Genomic DNA, 21,692 nt, shown 5'->3' with positions numbered 1-21,692 from the left:
TTAAAACTAAAATCAACAACAGCGAACCCTACAATCAACTACATAGGTTTAAAGCTTTTTATGAGAGATCAGCCACTGAAAACTATTTCCAAAACTGCCTACTCAGACGAACATCCGAACATCATCTCGCATTTCTGTTCTAATGACTGTTGCTCTGACCGCATCCAAGTCAAAGACTTCTGTCCTGGAAGGGGCACTGTGTCTGGATTAGCACATGCGTGGCAAACCGGGAGAAGTCTTTGATGGCAAATCTCTAAAACAACAAAGTATTAGATTTTAAAACTATATGGAATTTCTGCAAGTCAGTAACAACAAAAGATACAAGAAACTAGAAAATAAAGAGCTGAGCAAAGGGCATCAACAAGCAATTCACTGAACAGAAAACCCAAATGACTAATAAGTACATGAGATACCAAGCTAACAGTGAAACACAAATTAACAATGAAATAATCCTCTCTACCCAATTCCTTTGAAAGTTAGAAAGTCAGAATACTCAGTAATGGCGATGAGGTAGGAAACGAACCCGCATGCACTGCAAGCAAGAATCTGAAGTGGCAGAGTTTGGCAGCGCTCGGTGAAGCTGCACATTCATGCCCATATCCCGGCAAATCCACCCATTACTGTGTATGCCCAAGAGACTCCCGCATGGGCCCACAGGGACACACAGAAGAGAAGGGAGTAAAACATGTGATGGAATACTTGCACCAGTTAGAATCAAAAACTAGGCATACATACAACACAATGGACAGCTCTTAAAACATTTAATATAAGTACAAATTTATGTTTATAACACAATGAGAACTGCAGCATAATACTGTACATAAATTAAAAGCCTATACACAGTTTTGAAAACGTACATTTTGTAAGGATATCCAATCTGTATCCCACACATTAGAATTGATGTCTGTAAAGGGGAGAGGAATGGAAATAGGGATCAGGTATGAAATGGAAAAAAAACAGGAGAGGGGCCTTGGACTGACACCATGATGGCTGTATGCCATGACTGAGTCAAAACTGCACCTGAAGCCCTGGCTGGTGTGGCTCAGTTGGTTGGAGCATCGTCCCATACACTGAAAGGTCGCAGGTTCGATCCCTGGTCAGGGCATATACTTAGGTTGTGTGTTCGATCCCCAGTGAGGGTGCATATAGGAGGCAATCGATCTCTCTCTTTCTCTCCCTTTCTCTAGAATCAGTTAAAATATCCTTGGGTGCATATTATTTAAAACTGCACCCAAAGCCCAAGAAAACAGCAAACAAAAACAGTTTATATGTTGAAGAGGTAAAAAGAGACGAAAAAGTTACAGAATGGAAAGTTCTGAGTTCCAGCCAAGATGGAGGCATAGGTAGGAACACTTTGTTTCCTTGCACAAGCAAAAGAAGGATTAACAACCAATCTAAAATCAACAAACAACCAGAAGTGCCAGAAAAATCAAACTGCATGGAACTCCGACAATCAAGGTGTTAAAGAAACATTTACATACACTGGTAGAAGGGCAGGAGGGGTGAAGATGGGCAGCTGAGTGGAGAGGACGCCTGGAAAGGCAGCGGACTGTGTGGGTGAGGTAGGGCTGGCTGAATGGGAAAGTTAAAACCTAAAGCTAGCTGTAAACGACTGCAAGGGCTGCCATGGTGGGAGAAGCCCCCAGTCTCACACGAGGGAGTCTGTTGGAAAGCAGGGCTAGAGCAGAGCAAGCGAGCTGTGTTGCTCCCTCTTTGGCCCCTCCCCCAGAGTGCCACAACACAGCAAGGAAGGCTGCCCCGCCCTGGTGAATACCTAAGACTCCCTCCCCTTACAACTTAACAGGTGCATCAAAACAGAAATATGGCCCAAATGAAAGAACAGATCAAAACTCCAGAAAAAAGAGCTAAGTGACAAGGAAATAGACAACCTGTCTGATGCAGAGTTCAAAACCCTGGTAATCAGGATGCTCACAGAACTGATTGAGCTTGGTTACAAAACGAAGGAACAATGAAGGCGACCCAACGTGAAATAAAGGAAAATATACAGGGAACCAACAGGGGAGGGAAGGAAACCGGGACTCAAATCAATGATTTGGAACAAAAGGAAGAAATAAACATCCAACCAGAACAGAATGAAGAAACAAGAATTCAAAACAATGAGGAGAGGTTTAGGGAACTCTAGGATAACTTGAAACACTCTAACATCAAAAATATAGGGGTGCCAGAAGGGGAAGAGCAAGAAGTTGAAAACTTATTTGAACAAACAATGAAAACTTTCCCAATCTGGCAAAGAAATAGACTTCCAGGAAGTCCAGGAAGCCCAGAGAGTCCCAAAGGAATTGGACCCAAAGAGGAACACACCAAGGAACATCAAAATTAAGTTGCCCAAGATTAAAGATAAAGAGCAAATCTTAAAAGCAGCAAGAGAAAAGGAGACAGTTACCTACAAAGGAGTGCCCATAAGGCTATCAGCTGATTTCTCAAAAGAAACCTTGCAGGCAAGAAGGGGCTGGAAAGAAGTATTCAAAGTCATGAAAGGCAAAGACCTGATTCCCAGATAAGGTCAAGTTAAAGGAGTTCATCATCACCAAGTCCTTATTATATGAAATGTTAAAGAGACTTAATCTAAGAAAAAGAAGATCAAAACTAGAAACAGTAAAATGACAACAAACTCACCACTATCAACAACTGAACCTAAAAAAAATGAAAACAATAACTAAGCAAACAACTAGAACAGGAACAGAATCACAGAAATGGAGATCACATGGAGGGTTATCAGCGGGGGGAGAGGGGGAAGGATGGGGGAAGGTACAGGGAATAAGAAGCATAATTGGTAAGTACAAAATAGCCAGGGAGGTTAGGAATAGTATAGGAAATGGAGAAGTGAAAGAACTTAGATGTACAACCCATGGACATGAACTAAGAGAGGGATATGCTGGACGGTTGGGGGTGCAGGGAAGAGGGAGGATAGAGGGGGAAAAATTGGGAAAACTGTAATAACATAATCAATAAAATATACTTAAAAAAAAGTTCTACTGCAACTATTTTTTCTGCCTCTGACTTTAAGCTCGAGTAGGTTCACCTGCTGGTTTCTTTCTCCGACCATCAGCTCTGAGCCATGCATCTCCATGACGCTATATTCACACGGACATACTTACAACATCTATAAAACGAAGACACTTCACAGTTGTTCCAGGCAAACATCCCATTGCAGAGAGACACGGATAGTGGCCTTCTTCCAGCACATACTGGTTACCAGAGAAATTTTCTCCATCATACGCAACCCAGCTACAGTAGGAAAAACCACATACACGTGTACAGCATGCATTTTGAGTATTTCTATTCAAGACGTCTGATTGTTGGAGGTGCCCTTCTATAAAATAACAATGCTTGTGGCTAACAGTATTCTTTCTTCAAAAATATCTGGACATATTTTCTGCATTCAACCATGCAGCAAACAATTACTTATAAGTTAGTTGTTAGCCTTGCTTTTGGGAAATAAAACCCCTCTCCATGAAACGATTTATGCCTTTACCTCCCCACCTTCTGGCCTTCCTCGCTCCGCTCGCTCCTGGGCACCACGTCCGCCCAGCCAGTGCAGTGTTGTCAGGCCCTGGAGCCTCTCGGAACAATCCTTCAACCCTCCCGGCTAGTCAGTCTCCCGGGTCTGCGGATTTCTGCCCAAACTGCCCCTCACATTCCTTTATCCTCGTTTCCTGCACCTCTGCACTGAGTCAGAGGTCAAATACACTCGTGACTGAAGTCACTCAGCCTCTCAGGGCTTCAGCACTATTGATAAAACGTTGATTTACCAAGCTTGACTAGAAGAGTTGGGCTTTTAAAAAAATCCAAAAAAATGCTTATTGAGGACTGATAGTGTGTCAGATATTTTTCCACTGGTGGGGATAGAACAGGGGCCAAAACGAAGTCCCTGCTATTGTGAAGTTTACATTCTAAGTGAACTGAGACAGGCAACAAATGAACAAAAAATATGTGTCTGGTGGTAGTGGATGAGGCAGAGGAGGTGACAAAGAGGAGCCTGGACTGAGGGGAGGTGTGCACTCACACATGGTGAAGCTTTACCGTTAATCCACACTGGAAAGCAAGGCCCATGCTCTGGACTTCGTCATGCTAAGTGACAAGGTGGTACAGTTTAGACCATAAAGAACCACATGAACAATGGCACTATTACTGTTATTATCATTGAATTCCTCATTGCCTCTGGCATGGGTGGCTCCAAGGGTTTCCTGACCAAGTTCTCCCTGACTTTGGGCTCTCCCCTCTCTCCAGCTTTTATAAAACCACTGTTTTCAGGACGGCACTTGGGGCTAGCTGCCTTTCCCGTGTGTTTCCTGTGGCATCCATCTGAACTCAGGTGCTCAAGGGCGCCTTCATGACCAGACCCCACCCTCCCGAACCCGCTTCCCTCTCCCAGCCAGAGAGGGTGGAATGTTCCCTGATCAGCACACACGCCAACTCCCCTGCAGCCACGTGCTCGCCTATTGTGCAGAATGTCTATCCTACTTCTCTCTCCTCTCTACCTGAAAAAAATCTACCTTGGGACATGCCTTGGAGATTATTCAGAGTCCGTTCATGGGCGATGGTATAGGCCTAGCGAGTAGAGAACCTGGTCCCAATCCCACAAGATGATCTTGAACTTCTCCAACCCACACTGATCACCTTGCGCGATGTCCAGCACTCAGCTGCTGCAAAGTACACTGTAGTACTTCCACAGTCTCGTATTCCTGGGTGGGTTCATGTAGGACCAAGCACCTGAAGGTACTGCTAAATGCTTGCTGATGTGTGAATTCTCCCCCACCCCCGCCAGTGATTAGGTTCTGCCAGGCCGCTGTTTTGCTTACCTGCCTCCCAAAACTCTGCAAGACTTGGTAGTAAATGAATCATCAATTTGACTTGTTGTTTCTTCAAAACTTTGACTCTGACCTTGAAACTGGGGTTCCGAAAACAAGTGAATCTTTGAAAAAGTAAACAAAAATACGTAAAATTATTTTGCAAACACATCAACGCAATCAGCATTGGAAACGATGACCCAAACATGACCAGTTCACTCTTAAAACTGTAAAGTGATATGAACTTTATAAACCCTTTCATTTTCTATTTCTCCATTAATGATCAGTTAGAAATACTTCGGCTGCACCACTCACGACTGTTCAATGTAATTCACAGACATCAAAGGACAACCCAACAATAGAGGCCGCATTCTAGGGAGCAGCCTGCCTTAACGCGCCTGAGGCATTTCAAAGCTTCACTGTGGCCAGCAAAATGGCTCGTCAGTTCTAACACTGACAAGAAGCTGTATTTGGGAAGCAGTACAGTCAGCCCCCTCCCTCTCCATGGAAGATACTTGCTGACGTATTAGAATCTTGTGTCTGCCAGTAAAAGGAGGCTACACTGGGGTTTGTGCCTGTGATTATGGCTGTCTGAACACCTCCATTAAAGAGCCCAAGTAACAAATGCAACCCTTCGGCTGATGGAGACCATCAGCGTTCAGAGGCTTGAGTGAGAGGTCAGAGAATGCAAATACAGCAAATATGAAAACCCGTTTACTGTGTATCACAGTAACTGTGTGGTGTTTGAAATATTAATTTTAGTGTATTCATGTAAACTCTGATTCAATATAATGAGATACAATTCAACATAATATAATGAAAGCATTTTATAAGAAGTGTTTAGATATGGGTGGATGCTATCAAGCATTAAGAAATTTAAATCGAATTTAAAAATACAGTTATGCTTTCAGGCATAAAAATGGGTACAATAACAAAATGTCCCAAATGCCTGAAGTTTTACATGAAACTTCAGCTTTTTAATGGATGGCCCCTACTTATAAAAAAAAATAGGACTTTTTAAAAGTTACCTGATTTCGTCTCCTTGGGCCCGTGAAAGCATCCTAAGAAGTTTTGAAGGGAAGAGAAAAGAAAATGAGTAGAGCAGTCTACCTTAAGAAACATTTCTCTCCCAGACTAGCAATTACTGTTAAAAATAGTATCAGCATAGCTTCTATAGTGTTAGCTATTACACAAACCAGAATCACACATTAAGGAAATCTAGAATCCGGTTAAACATTTTCATACAAAAAATATAACTCCTTACCAAACATATGGGCTGAACAGAAGAGATCTTACAATTTTTCCCTCCCCAGTCCTCGAAACTGGTGTAAATGCCTTTGTCTAGTATGTACTGCTCTCCTGTGAAGTCAGGGTTTTCATAGGCTACCCACCTACAGAAAGGAAAGAAAACAAAAACTCTGATTTGTTATGGTGTCTAGTTTACATATACAATAAAGCTACCACACACCTTTGAGTAACTATGTGTCATACAGAAACCTTCATTTGTTTTATTAATCAGCAGCCTTAATAATTTTCCTGATTCTCCATTACTCTTTTAGGGGCAGAGAGATTTGTCTGGAATATTTGACTATATGGACTTTTTGGAGTTCTCACTTATCCAGTCCTGTACCTTGAGGGAGCTCCAATGGGGCTGTGTCTGTATTTCTTTCTAATTCTATTCTAAGGAGACAATTCGGACTTCCAAGAAGTAGCGGTCAAAGTTCTTTTAATAGGCAAGTGAGATTTCTTTTTGTTATCAACATTAAGATTTTTTTTCCCAGAAATGTACAGGGTGTGGCAAAAGTAGGCTTACAGTTGTGGGTGCATGAAACACAGAGTTTCTCCTCATGTTATTATTTATTAATTACTGTAACACTTTCCATACAAACAACTGCAAACCTACTTTTGCTCCGCCCTGTATTACAGGAAGCTATGTCTCTATTGCTCAACAAACCACACTAGGAAAAAGAAGTTGACAAATATTTAAAAACAAAACTACAGCTTAGTAACTAAAATTTTGTTTTAAACAGGATTTCCAACATGACACAGCTATGTGTATACTATGTGTACAGCAAAATTGAACAAATGCTCAGAAACACTAAATCTAACTATCTTTGGAATGTTATCCTTTATCTTTTAAGTGGTCTACACTCAGAGAGGGGAATCAACAAAACCAACTTACTGGATGCTATTTCCTACCCAGAGATAAAATCTTCGAGAGGAACAAAGTTTTTCAGTTCTGTTACATTCAAGTGTCTCCTCTTCAGGCAATTCACCGCTTAAGGGAATAATACCTATATGCTAGTACACATACTAAGAACTTTCCAGATGCTTCCACATCTATTATCGCATTAATGATGGGCTCTAGGGATGTACTAGTTTTTCCATTTTACAAAAGGGCGAACATAAAGACACAGAAAAGTTAACTCATTTATTCATTCAGTAAACAATGACTGGCCATTTACCATGTGCTAGGAACTAAACTGGCACCAGATGTGCAAAGAAGAAAAAGACAAAATCCTTGCCCTCAGAACCTTCCAGTTGAGTAACGAGCATCTTGTGGAACTACCTGTTGGTGTTTGTGCTGCCTGGGAAGTGACCTGTCCGAGGTGACACAGCCACTTAGTGGCCAGGGATGATGGAGCCCAGCACTGAGTCTCCTGAGGCTCACCAGGTTCTCTTCGCTTCATGACCCGAATGGCTACTTGCCCTAGAAAGTTTCCTTTCCAGCTATACTTCAAACAGGCCCCACACTTCATAATGAGAACACATTATGATTTGAGTATCTAAAGGGCTTGACTTAAACAAAAACCCACAGAACAAGACTCTGAAAAAAGTTGTTTTTTTTTCTGACTTTGAGTATACTAAGAAAAAAACGAACCAAACTAAATGCTTTGTTACTGGGAAGATTAAAGTCATTAAAATAATTTTTCTTTGACACTATTAAAAAGGAACAGGTGTGCATTTCTCCCTCAGTCTTGGCACAGCTCCACCTTCCTGTCCCACAGGGCCCGGCTCAGGGCTGGCTCCCAAGCCTTCCCCGAGTTCCCGCGGGCAATCAGTCTCCCTGCTGTGGGTTCCCAAAGCACTTAATCCCTATGTCTTTTGTAGCAATAATTATGTTTCGTATAAATACTGTAACTTCTTTGAGAACATAATATAATGCTGTGCACATACTACATCTCAATAAATACTTGTCAAATAACCAACGAAGTGCGAGGAAGCAGGTGGCCCTGGCACACACAGAAGCCCTTCCACAACCACAAAACTGAAAAGGAAATGGTGTGCGTACACACACTCCCTTCAACGTCCCCCAAACCCAAACTCCACGGCTACAACCAGAAAAAAGCCAACGCCAGGAAACCCTACTAGAAATGACTAAAAATAGAAGAAACATGTAAAAGCAACATTATTTAAGGGCAAGTGACTTCAAATGAAGAAGGGCTGGATAAAAAAGAAAGATGGGCTCCGGTACCGCATTGCTCCCGCTCTGACAGCAGAGTCTGCATAGACGCCCCAGGGCAATGCGGGGGGCGGGGGGGGGGGGAGGGGGGGCCCCCCAGCCCCGCCCTGCGCTTCCTCCTCCAGGGGGCGGGGCGGGGCTCTGACTAACTGAACCAACACACCTGGGAGCACCAAAATGTACAAGCGTTTGCCCACACAAGCCTAGTCACTGAATTTTCCTTGTAAATAATTATCTTTAAAGGCGATCTGAAATTCACAGATGACTCCTGTCATCCCAGTCCTTTTACCCACTGCAGACTCTCAAATGTTAGGGCTCCAGAACAGGACCCCGTAGAAAGCATTTGCTGCCAACACTGGAAGGCCCAGAAGTCCCTGATTCATGCTGCCAAGGTGGGTCCACAAGCAACAACTACACAAGAACTGGGTGAATGTGACTCACAGGTCCGGCATACCACATTGCAGACACATCTCGAACTTCCAGGGTACGTGTGGAAGGCCCCGTGAAACACAAAAGCATTGAGGTTAGAATGACTCAAATGGCCTGTGTCAATACTCCTGACATAAAAAACCTAACATCAGGCACTTTCAACAGAATCAGGGTCAAATGATTTCATATAAGAATACTGTTGTTCTTAATATATTGTAACTGACATCATCCTGGATTATTCTTACGATTCTGGATCGTAAGAATAATTGTAAAACTCCTTTTAATAGACATTTATAGACTTGCTTTTGTGTGTGTGGCTATTCAGTATTTGTGCCCACTCTTTCTGATGTTCTTTGAGAACTGCTCACCCCAACCATATATAGGCACCTTCGGGACTGAACCTGTATCCCAGCTGCAGTGACGACCACGTAACACAGCCAGGGCCAGCTCCCTGGCTGTCGTGGCTGATTCGGGCAGGCACACCCGACTCAAGGCCACAGAATGAGAGTCACGCCTGGAACTCTTGTGGGAACAAGAAGCTCTCCTCACCGGAAGAAGTAAGGTGGAAGAACCGAGGCCAGGTGACATGCCACCGGCCACCAGATGGAAAGGGACTGCCTGACATGAAGCCAACGTAGAAAAAGCCCAGGCGAGGGACAGAGAACACAGAAAGAGGCCAAGTTCTGAAGACAGGGTCTGAGCCCCAGGACCCAGCCACCACTGAAGCAAAATCTTCTCCAGGACATTGCAATTACGTAGGCCAATAAATGCCGTTTTTGTCACTTGCATCCCAAAGAGGCCTGACTAATCATGCTTCAATAAAAACTTAGCTTAGCATTAATAAAGCATCCAATTGCTAACTCCAGGTACACTGAAACAACTATTTTTATGTTAAAAGAAGAGTGAAGAAATACAATGGGGCAGGTGTTGGCAGGGCCAGAGGAAAATGGGACGGGACTCGGTCCCAACCACAGGCTTCTCATGTCAAATCACTATTATTATTTCATTTCCACCATAAGAAACTTGACACCTTTCCATACAGAATGACAAGGGAAGTAGAGCTGTACAGAATTACATCATAAAACCCCAAAGCCTACACCAATGTTACCTTACACATGAAAAAAGATTATATGAGAAAGAGTTTAAAAAGTGGTTTATGGAAATATTGTGGCAATTGGTATTAAATGACTGATTTCATGTTTAGTTTAATTCTCTATGTCAGAGTAGGTATAAGTTTGCAGGCACAAGCCAAGGTAAAATTCATCTTTAAAATCCTGACTTGGTCATGCCACTTACACTCCACTCAGCACATTAATGGACTGTGTCTTCACTCCGTATCCGGTCTCCTTTAAATTGGCAACAATTCCTAATATGTCAATACTGGAACCTTTGGATCCTAAGTTCTTCTCACTGTACATTATCATGTGAGCATTGGAAAAATCCTGTTGGAAAAAAAAAATCAAAATTCAAAGGCTAGCCACTTATTTTCCCCAAACACCAAGTATTAGCCATTAGCTTCTCTTCAACTTACACCTAATACAGGTCGTAAAGACTGGAGGTCCCCGCTGTAACCGCCCCAGTCTTTCCAGTCCTTGTACTCTCCTTCTTCAAGCAAATACTGATGGCCGGTGAATCCAGGCTTTTCATAGGCAACCCAGCTGCAGCAGAAAAGACAGGAAGGAGTAGTAGTTCTTGGAGAGTTAAAATGTTCCCAGTGCAGACATCAGTGTCACTGACAAATACAAATAGTTATAAAGCTAGAAATGGACTCCTGCATTAAGACTATCGCACTTTTTCTCGAAAAGAGACTGGGCCCCAAGGCCTAGAGTGGGGCCCCCGGGGAGCAGAATGGTCCCAAGGAAACAATCTAAGAAACACGCATCCATGTTCTATAAAGGAGGCCGGGGGAGTGTGTGTATGTGTGTGCGCATGCGCGTGTGTTTGTTTAATAAGAACTGACTCCAAAGGATATCACCAAATAAAACTGGGTTTTTCAAACAGTAATCAAAATCTGTACTTTTGGCTATTTACAAGGCCACTTGGAAGTGTACACTTTCAAAGGAAATGTATGAGATATATAAAGTACAAAATACGATCATAAAAAATAAAAAGCAAACTAACAGTATAATAGTTTGGACCAAAATATCAATACACAAGATTGCAGATCTGATCAATCTGGATGGGCCAACATATCAGCCTTGCTCACCCCAGAGCAGCCGCTCACACGGCTGACAAGCCCAGGTCGCAACTGGCTGAGAAAAAACATGTTTGAAATTCTTCGCCGCGCAATCTGGATTGTCCCGGGGGAGGGATGGGGCGGGACGGGGCGGAGGAGGGGAACGTTGTGTTACTTGATCGCAGAGGGAGAAGCGCAATCCCGACAGACCCGGGCTGGTGGGCTGGTGGGCGGAGGTACTCACATGCCGCGGAGCACCTTCAGGGACCCCACCGAATCGAGTGGCCCAGGCTCGTCAGCAGTCTCTGCCGTTTCACTCCCTTCCGCGATAAAACTACACATTTCCATTTCTAACTCCATACATTTTCCCTCAAAGAAAGGCTTTTCATAAATAACTACCTGTAATAGAAATGAGATACACCAGTAATTTCAAAGGAGCTAAATATCACCATAGCTAAGCGTTAAACCAGTCATTTTAACAGCACGAAGTCCTGGAACACAAATTAAAATGTTCTCATCGTGGTTTTGAAAATTAACTAAATAACAGTCTTACAATTTTAAAACTCAGAATTCTTTTTCCTGATATGCTAGAGCCCAAAGCTCAGGTGCAAAAGACAGTTTATAAATAACTGGTGTTTGTTTCAACATCTAGAACTGATATTTAGAATTTTGCTTAGGCCAAACTACAGAACCGGAAGATTCTAAGTTGTTCTAAAAACGGGGAAACGACAGATCATACTCTGCCTTGGATGTGGGAAGCAAAAGAGCATTTGTGGAGCAGGGAGCACTTGTCCTGGGAGTTCTTTCCTGGCTGACTGGCGAGCCTCGACATGCCCTGCCGTGAGCAAGCACAACTACAAATTACAGACGTGGTCCAACCGTGAGCCCGAGAGCCACCGCTGCGTGTGCTGTGGGTGACGACCAGAAGACTTCCGGCCGGAAGACGGCACGTGCAAGTTGGGACAACTCCCTTTGCCTGCAGTTTTGTGCCATGAGACTGTACTATAAAAACCACACAAGCATTCTCTTTATGGAGATGGACTGGGAGTAAAATTTAAAATATATATAATTTCACCTTTGGATCTGCAGGGAATTCAACTTTACGGCCACCCTGAAAAGAAAATAACACAGTAAGAAAAACGGCTTGTCACTGATACATTACCTTTCTATGTTACACGTGGCCGTCCAGGGTAAGCCACAGACCCTCACAGTGAGATTACATTCGATGTGTTTGAATTTACGTTGACACAGTTCTGAAATTGCCAACAAGGCAGATGAAGACATGAGAAAGACAGTCTAGAGCAGAGCCTCGTAGAAGTGGCGTGTAAGCTGCATCTACATGTTAGCTGTGTTTTTGGACCCAATAAGTTTTAGTTGTTGTTGTTTTTTATTTAACTTTATTATATGTTCTTTCCTTCACTGTTTATGCCCCCTATATCCTCTTCCATCTCCACTCACCCCCTACCACCAGCAGTTACTACACTGTTGTCCATGAGTTCTTTCTCTTTTTTCCCTCCTTTGCTCAATCCCTCCATCCCCCACCCCTCTCCACCCCTCCTTCCTGGAGCTGTCATCCTGCTCTCCATCTATGGGCCTGTCTCTATTTTGCTTGGTAGTTCAGTTTGTTCATTAGGTTCCACCTATGAGCGAAATCACATTTTTTTTAAAACTGAGCAAATTTCTCAAAGCAAAATGACTATGTTTCACTTCTCTTAAAAAGCAGTCCTAAGATCTGACATCTCTGGATGCAAATTCTCACAGGCAGCAGCCTTCACCTCCCAAACTTACTAACTCTCCCCTGTGCCCATCCTCCAGCCGGACACGGCTTGGGTCTGCCTGTCTCCACCCTCCCACAGTTCCACTCCCAGCCAGGCTCTCTTTGCTGCCTGGCCCCGGAGGCATTTGATTTTGCAACCCACGGCTTACAAATCTGCTGGAGCTCACCCAAGTTCACAATGTGATCTGGAGGACTCTTGAAATAATTAAACTGTTAGGTAAAATTTGAAACATCCCAAATGATGGATCTACTGTGCTTGTTACGCTTTTATAATAAAAACTTTCTTTTAATTCCTCAAAACTCACTAAAAACAAAACATATAAAAGGTATCATGTAGAAATATTAAACAGAGTAAGAGGTCAGAAGAATGTTTTTCACCAATATATATTTAGCAGCTTTTTAAGAAGCACAGCAGAAGATGCTCAAATGAACGGTAATTAGAAAGGAATGTGGTTGATCTTGTCAACAAACCTGAGCTTTTACAACCAAGTAAGTGCCCTTTTCAAAAGTAATCTGACTTGAATGCCATACATTTCACAGTTTTGTAAATTATCACTAAAAACTGCCTTCTAAACCAGGGAGAATGCTCTGATACAGTCACAAAACCAACAAAACTTTGTTCTTGGAAAGTAGATGTAGTTTTAGAAAAAAAGCCCAAAATCACGTGCAGTGAGACCAGTAAACACACAGGAGAGTAAGCCACAAGCTTTGGGGGAAGGGTAAAATTAAGATAAAAAGTTATCTTCCTGAATTTCTAATGTATTCAAACTGACTCAGAAGACAACCACAAAGTGGAATTTCAGAAACATTTGAAAGGAGAACTCCCTCGCGCCTCGAGTGCTTGGGGAGTGCCTACCACATTGTAGCACCCACTGTGTTCCACACGGGGCCAGGCGGTTGCAGCCTGGATCCTCCTGGGGCTCAGAGTCTCACACAAGAACCAGACAGAGGACAAGGCGCAACACAGGGAGGGGTAGGGCAGAGGAAGCACGGGGTCCTTTCCAAGGCACATGCTTGGGAAGACAACATTCATTTAGACATCCAGCCCAGTGCCCCCAGAGCTGCCCCCAGCCCAGCCTCCTGTCGCTACAACTGGGCTGGTCCACAGCATGCCCTGCACTTTCCCAGCCCTGCCTGGCTCATGCAGTGGATTCTATGACAGATATCTCCACTTAAAGTTGCCCATCTAAGGCCCTGGCCAGGTGGCTCAGTTAGTTGGGGCATTGTCCCATACAGCAAAGGGTTGCAGGTTCAATCCCTGTGCAGGGGAAACCAATCAATGTTTCTTTCTCACATTGATGTTTCTCTCTTTCTTTCTCCCTCTCTCCCTTCTCTTCTCTCTCTCCCTTCTCTCTCTAAAATAAAAAAAAAAATATCCCAAGTGAGGATTTAAAAGATAAATAAATTTTAAAAAATAGCCCTGGCAGGTGAGGCTCGGTTGGAGCATCATCTTGTGAACCAAAAGGTCGTGGGTTCCATCCCTTGGAGGTGGGTTCGGTCACCGGTCAGGGGTGTAGGAGAGGAAATGGATCAACGTCTCAATCGATGCTTCTCTCTCACATCCATGTCTTTGTCTCTCTCTCCTCCTTCTCCCTCCCTCCCTTCCTTCCCCCCTCTCTAAAATCAACAAGTATGTCCTCAGGTGAGGATAAAAAAAATAAAAGATAAAAATAAAATTAAATCACTCATCTAAGACCCAACTTGATTTATCCTCTTAAGTATCCCCTACTCTGTCACATCTCCCACAAGCTGGACTTTATCTGTCCTTTCTCCTCCTTTTCCATAAAGGTTTAACTCTTTGCTGTCTGTACTCCCTAAACCTGCTGTGGGCTTAAGTAAGCTCTGTGCCGGCATCTGGGGCCCTGCGAGGCCGAGAATGCCTTGAAGACAAAGGACATGGGCCTCTCTACATTTTTCCAACTGTAGCATCTAGCAAGTTATCCTTTCTATTATTTCTATCTAGCACTAAGTTCTACCTAATACATATTTGTTTTTAAAAGTCTACTTTATTGCTTCTGACTCACATCCTATGACTTATTGATGTCAGGCTGGCAAAAAAAAAAAAAAATCACTGACTCTGAGAACAGTTACATTTCACTTTTACCATTTTCAGAGGCCTCATGGATCCAATGAATGCGACGTCCGTGTTCCAGAAGGACAAGTCAGGGTACTCGCCAGGTTCCAGGATAAAGGGGACACCCTGAAACCCAGGCTCTTCATAAACCAGCCATCTAAGCACCAAGGAGGAAAGAAACAGAGACAGTTGGACGTTATTTTGGTGGTACCCAGGACCCAATGATGGGCAAGGAAAAGAATAGGGAGGATGTGGACGGACCTGGACGGTGTACAGTTACACGCAGAGCAATGTTAGACATTGAGGCGGAATAAACCCTTACATGTGCCTGTTCTTAAGAGTCTTCGAGTGTCTCTGTGGCTGCTTTTGTCCCCTTATTTTAATGTATATCATGAATTGCTTCAAAGTGTAAACATCTCTATTACTCCCAAGTGATAAAAGCACAGCTGACCCTCGAGCAACTGCAGTTACCTCATTGCTCTGTGTGTCTGTAGAGAGGCCCTCGCTGGGAAATCTCAGGCTGTGTTTTAAAAGGCAACATCTCATTTGTAACCAAAGAACAGATGCTGCATTTACTCATTTGTCACATTGTCAAAAATTAACAACAGCTAACATTCACCTACAGCTGGATAAGGAACGCCGCACAGAATTCCCTCTAACCCTCACAACAACGCGATGTGGACAGAACCCTGTTGTCCCCATTTTACAGAGGAGGTCAAGTAAACTGCCCGGGGCCACACTGCTGTAAACTCCAGAGGCAGGGCTGATCCCGCTGACTCCAGACCCGGGCTCCTAATCATTTTCGGATGGCAGTTTCTCTCATTCCAGGGAGTGCATGTAATCTCCCCTGTTCACTGAGTAATCAGTCTCCGGATGACTCAGGATCGCCACTGTGAGCATGACAATGCACAGTGCTGTCCTCGAGGGCTCTTGAAGGTCTGTGAGGCTACTTACCCCCAGAATGCAAAGCTTTGTGAGCTCTTGGATTTTCATGGCTTTTCAATATCACACTTTCATTAGGCGTGTCAGCTGTAACTTCTGCGTCAGGGACCCAGCAGCCCTCCCCTCCCACAATGTGCTAGAAACCAGGAAACCAGGAAACCAGGAAATCACGTCTGTTAGGACTGTTTGTAAAGATAGGACACAGTCTTATCAGTTTTCTGCTTCCTGGGAGGGTTCTGAGAAGGTCAGGTGGCTGGAAAAGTGATTTTTATATGAGGGCTATTACATCCCTCTCCATAAACGAACTCAGAATTCTCTGCGATCACTTCTGCTCTCCAGTTCTTGCCAGTGTCCTGGCCGTGTTCCTGAACACTAGGCCAGAAGCAGGGTGCTGAAAATGAGGTTGCTCACCAGCAGATGGGTCTGATTCTCCCCGCTCTTTGCTTTTCTCTTGCTCCCAATTTTGGCCCAAAGGCCCATTTTTTTTGGGGGGGGGGTGATAGTTTTTGTTAAGGATTCCCTAATTATACAGGGATTTACAATCAAAATCCTACTGAAAACTAGTCCACACACACACACACACACACACACACATGAACTTGACAGGCTGGGCGTGGTGTACGTGTGGAGGATCAAAATGCTTCCAGTGTCAGAAGTCAGGGCGACTGTTACAGTGGCAGCAAGGGGACAACCAGGAGGCGTGTGAGGGGGTTCTGGGGTCCTGGTTGTGTTCTCTTTCTTGATCTGGGTGATGGTTACACTTTGAAAATTCACTCAGCTTATACACTTATGATGTACAAATGTTACAGACACTTCAACAAAAAAATCAACCCCAGGGAAAAAAGAGGCTTATCTTATACTACCACTGCCACTCCCCTGAACCACACGAAAACAGGAGCCGAAGGAGTGGGGTCTTGTAGCCCTCCTTGACATTTCAGCACGACAGTGAAGGGTGCATTAGATGTATTTTAGAACCCGGTGCTCTCCACACACTTCACGCCTGAGGTAAACAACGGCAGTTTGTCATCAGCGGTGCTAGTCGGCTAACAAGCCCGGGGCCTCGAAGTCTGACTCCTCACAAGTGAATGGGCTCAGTTTTCCATAACCACAATGGATGGCTCATACACAAGTGACTCTGAGGCTTTGAACTGATGCTGACCGAAGTACCAGCTCATTAAGTCTTTCCTTTTATAGTTTGAGTTCAGAGGGGATTTATTCACCCGACGCTAATAGCTTCACTGCCCTGGAAGCATGTGACTCAGTCACCTAACACCAGCAGAAGCAAATCACTGGGGTGAAGGGGGATGTGCTGACAGACAGCACGAACTGACACACTCGGAAAGGCCGCTCTCCTGAGACCGCTCCTCGGGGAGTGAGCACCAAGGGCCTCCCGGGAGCCACACTTCTGAATGTCGGGTGGACTCTGGAGTTTGCAAACTCATTTACAGAGTGTGATTCATTTTTCCTAAATTCTACTCCAACAAGATAGTGATTCATTTTTCCTAAATTCTCTTCCAACAAGATGCATTATTCATGAGGCTTTCAGGAGTGGGGAAACTATCTCCAGGCAGTGTTACTCTGTTTCTAAAGGTGCACTTCTATTGTCCTATGTACTCAGGTAATGAGTTTTTGCCTATATCACAAATATGCAGTACAACTATTAAGTATGGGCTCCTTAAAAAAAAAACCTAGAAATGTATGCATGCAAATAAATACTGTTGAAGTAACAACAATGTCCATCTATACATCTATTTTTTCTATTCTTGTTCAAGTACAGTTGTCTCCATGTTCCCGCCACCACTTCCCCCCTCCCCACCCACCCCACCTCCCACCCTCAGTCCTTCCTCCCTTTGGCTTGGTCCCTGGGTCCTTTGTACATGTTCCTTGACAACCCTTTCCCTTCATCTATTTTTTAAAATAAGCACATGAAGTTACTGCTTTAGAAATGCCCTTTAAGTCACAGGAGAAAAACTTGTCTTATCTTGTTCACTAGCTCTTAAACCAAAAACAGAATTTCCAGCTGGACCCCAAGTGTTATTCCCCAAACGTGGCTACAGTGAACATTGGCTATTTACAGAAACCAACAGGGGACTCGAAAGTTTACATATGAATGTGCCAACTTTGAGGTTGTTCAGAAGAGGGTGACCTATGAAGCTCAAAGGGAAAAATATACTTTACAATGGAGAGGTGAGGGAGGCACTACATTTACCAAGCACTCCAGCTTGGTATCATGGGTGGGGAGCTGGTCAGTGCATGCCACCTTTGTGATGCAACATGAATACCGTATTTTGTCATGTGTAATGGGCACTTTTGCCCAAATATTTGAGGGGAAAATAGGGATGTGCTTTATACATGGGTATAATGATTACATACCACGGGTATATTACTGGGTATGATAATCTCATGTATAATGTGCACAGAAATGCAGGTGTGCATTATATATATATATGGCAAAAAGTGGTATGTGGCCATAGCTTCATGAAGTATCCTTTCCAAAACCATTCACCCTGCATCTGATCATACGTCTAGACCCAACCCCTGAAACATAGAAAATTCAGGCAGTAGAGGAACAAGTTTTTTGGGAACTGCCCTGCCTGGTTTCAGAAACTATAACCCCCGCCAAGGCTAAGGCTGAGGGAGAGACCTTGGACCATAAGCCAACAAGGAGACACAAGCTTATCTCCCTGGCAGAAGCACTGCTTCTGCTACTTCATCCATAACTGGCCCCCAATGCTTGGTTGGTTAGCCAATGATGGGTAAGATTCCCCAAGGGGGGGAACGACCTAAGATAGGCACGATCATGTGGGAGGCCCCCAAGGAAGGACTTTGGGGGCTACAGCAAAAGGGGGTGATGGACTCTCACCCCTCAGCTTTGACAAAGCCTGAGTCCTCACTGTCTGTGAGAAATCTCCTAATCTCTTGGCTGCCTTACTTCCCTTGCTCCACCTAACCCTGAAACAATGACAGAGGGTGGTGCAGCCCTGTGCTGGAAAGGGCCGGTTCCCCCGGTGATCAGGCCTAAGAAAGAATATGTAAAATCCTGTGAAACCTGCTTTGTTTAGAATGCTCTCAATTAAATGATAAGGGTCCAAGGAAGAAGTAAGTTTGTTCCTTAAAGTTTTTTACAGCTCTTTAGCTATCTGACCCTGACTCAAAATAGGCCCTCAGAATAAAGGCTTTGTTATCTCTTTGTTATCTATTGTTTGATCCTTACTGCAATGATTAATGAGCTTTACCTGAATTCCTGTGTAAACAACCCAATAAAAGCCCATGAGGAACAGGCTCCTGGCCCTTCTCCTTTGAAAGATTGGCCACCTTTCCTCCCCAAGCAGATCATGTCTTGGTAGGCTTATTCTCATCTGTGGTGGTCGAGGGGGGCCTATGGGTGGAGCCCACCTCCTACAAGTTAAATGATATCCTGAGGAAATAGAGACGAACCCGGAGTGTGGCATGTTCTCTAAGACAGATGACCCGAGTGCCTCGAAACGCCAGCGTCACGGGAAACAAAGAAGGGGGGTCTTTCAGAGAGTAAGAGACTTAAAGAGACAGACAACAGAGTACGTTTCTATGAACTTTGACTGGCTCTTGATTACTAAATAATATCCATAAGAGACATTCCTGTGACAACTGGGAAAATTTGGTTATGGGCTACATGTGAAATATCATCACCAACGCATTGTTCGTCCTATTTGATGTGATGAAGACAGTTATGCAGGAGAATGTCATCACAAAGAGATGCAGGGTGCAGTACATGGGGATGAAGGGTCATGGCATCTGCAACTATGGCAGATTATTAATTTTTAAAATCCCTACCCCAGGACGTTTTTTTCATTACTTTTAGAGAGAGAGGAAAAGACAAAGAGTGAAACACTGATGTGAAACATCGACTGGTTGCCTCCCACATGCATCCAGACTACGGATCACACCTACAACCTAGGCATGTGCCCTGACGGAGAGTCACACCCACAGCCTTGCGGTTATGAGACGATGCTCCAACCAATGGAGCCACACCGGTCAGGGCACAAAATATTAATTATTAAATCTAAGTGGAGGGTATATGGATGTTCACTGAACTGTTTCTACTTTTGTTATGTCTGAAAACTTTCATACTAAGAAGCTGGTCTCTGATATGGTACACTCCACAAGGAAATATAACCAGTGAATATTATATAGTAACAAAAATAAAAGACAAATATCCTCATCGATATGGGTAATCTTGGAAACAATGCAGAGAAAAAGGAACAAGCGACAGGGAACTTTGAAAATATTTTTATAAAGTTCAAAAGCAAACACAACTAAAATATTATAGGGACAGACGCTATAGGGCCACTCTGTAAAATAAAGGCTTAAGAAGAACACAAAATTCCAGAGAGCATTTACATACATGGGGAGGGGTCTGGAGGATGGGACCGGGGTGGGCTGCACAGGGCGCTGCGGCCGCGTGGGCAGCGGTGAGGGCCTGAGCCAGGTGGTGGGCACACAAGGGTTTGTTTCATCACTAGGCTCCATCATTCATATATACACATACATTCTTCTATATGATCAATTACTTCATAATAAAATAGATAAAACATATTTGGCTACTGAAAAAAACTGTCCCTTGACTTCAGAAAACCTGTATTCTAGTAACTGTTCTGCTAACAACTAATCCTAACGTTGAGGAAATGACCAAAGCCTGTTTTCCTTGGTTAAACAGATGCTCTTTATGCTTCCTTTGAAGTTTTAAAATTCTTTGTTGCTTATGAGGAATATATCCCCCAAAAGATGTACCCTTGCCTCTGTACATTTTTCCTATGCTCAACAGAATAGGAAAGAAAATTGTATCTTGAAATTATTCATTTCCCTAAGTAAAAATCTGACAAGTCACACCCTTGTTTTGCATAAATCTCCTAATGGAATTGCTGAAAATGCCTCCCATAGCAAAGAGCTCTTTAACACCTGGTTGAGGGACTGGTGCTCGGATGGGGGCAAAATGAGCTCAGGTACTTATTGTCAGTGACTTCTCCTGACCCATCAGGACTCCCCTTCGAGATCTGTAAAAGCACTAATGACCTGGTCCCATTGCTGACCAAGCAAGTTCACTGTGCCCAAACTTTGAACTGACATCCAAGACAGCTCTCTCATCTCCTAAAGGCAGCAGCAGTGAACAGCCAGGAAGAAGAGGCCCGTGCCATGAAGCCCATCACAAACGAAAGCTATGACAAGTGTGTGACCACCACCCACGAGACAAGTTAAACTTACCCTCAAGGTAAGAAATGTTAAGTGAAGCTCATTAGGCTCCACACAGCCCAAGCCTGAGTCAGGACACCTTCCGCTTATTGAGATTAAAACATTATGGCAGATGCCTAGTTCATTCTTTTCTAAGGAAAGTCATATTTCTTAACACTCATACTTTAAATCTCACTGATGGCAAAAAAATTAAAGGCAGTAAGAGATGAAGACATTTTTTCTTTTGTTTAGATTCCTCCTTTTCTTTCCACCCACTAAATATAAAACTGCCCGCAGCTCTGTTCTTTACACTCACTCCCTTTGACATCTCACCCAGCTCATGATTTAAAGCCTTCTCCATGCTGACAACTCCTAAATTTATGCCTCCAGCCTCCCTCTGGAACTCCAGTCTCAGGGGCCCAGTCTCTTCCCTGCCCTCTGACTTCAATGTCCAGCTGGCACGTCTGACCTCACTTCTCTAAGACTGACCTCTGGAATTGCCCTCTTCCTCCTAACCTGCTCCTCCAAGTCTTCTTGAACCTCTATTGATTTTTGATTGCGGAGTTTTTGACATATAGAAGAGACAGTAACAGTTGGGTTAGTTGGGGGGAGGGGCTCTTTCAAACATCAACCAAAAGAACACATTTAATGAACTAAAAAGGTGACCCCCTTCAATAAACGTTGTGACTTACGTTCATGTTTCAAGATTCCAACAAAGGCCAGGGGCCCAAACCCTAGACGTTTCTCAGCTGCTCACACCTCACGTACAGCCTGTCACAGGTGGTGTCAGTTCCACCTTCAGAATGTACCAG

The 21,692-nt window shown here is 43.8% G+C and overlaps 1 protein-coding gene across 2 annotated transcripts in view; it reads right to left on the bottom strand.

Annotated features, from left to right (window-relative positions):
* Positions 1-21,692, bottom strand: part of CRYBG1 (crystallin beta-gamma domain containing 1) — a 187,263-nt gene that overhangs the window by 10,285 nt on the left and 155,286 nt on the right. For both annotated transcript variants that reach the window (XM_045843749.1, XM_045843750.1), the window contains 9 exons: positions 14,761-14,887; positions 11,955-11,990; positions 11,124-11,278; positions 10,235-10,361; positions 10,000-10,145; positions 6,076-6,202; positions 5,840-5,872; positions 4,824-4,936; positions 3,120-3,249 (listed from right to left, as the gene is read on the bottom strand). In XM_045843749.1, coding sequence (XP_045699705.1) covers positions 3,120-3,249; positions 4,824-4,936; positions 5,840-5,872; positions 6,076-6,202; positions 10,000-10,145; positions 10,235-10,361; positions 11,124-11,278; positions 11,955-11,990; positions 14,761-14,887 — 994 coding nt within the window. The remainder of the gene's footprint in view (positions 1-3,119; positions 3,250-4,823; positions 4,937-5,839; positions 5,873-6,075; positions 6,203-9,999; positions 10,146-10,234; positions 10,362-11,123; positions 11,279-11,954; positions 11,991-14,760; positions 14,888-21,692) is intronic.

Source organism: Phyllostomus hastatus, unplaced genomic scaffold (genome assembly GCF_019186645.2).
Source record: "Phyllostomus hastatus isolate PE091 unplaced genomic scaffold, TTU_PhHast_1.1 phas_contig_40, whole genome shotgun sequence".
NCBI lineage: Eukaryota > Metazoa > Chordata > Mammalia > Chiroptera > Phyllostomidae > Phyllostomus > Phyllostomus hastatus.
Note: the sequence above shows the minus strand (reverse complement) of the source record. Positions and strands in the feature narration are given on the sequence as shown.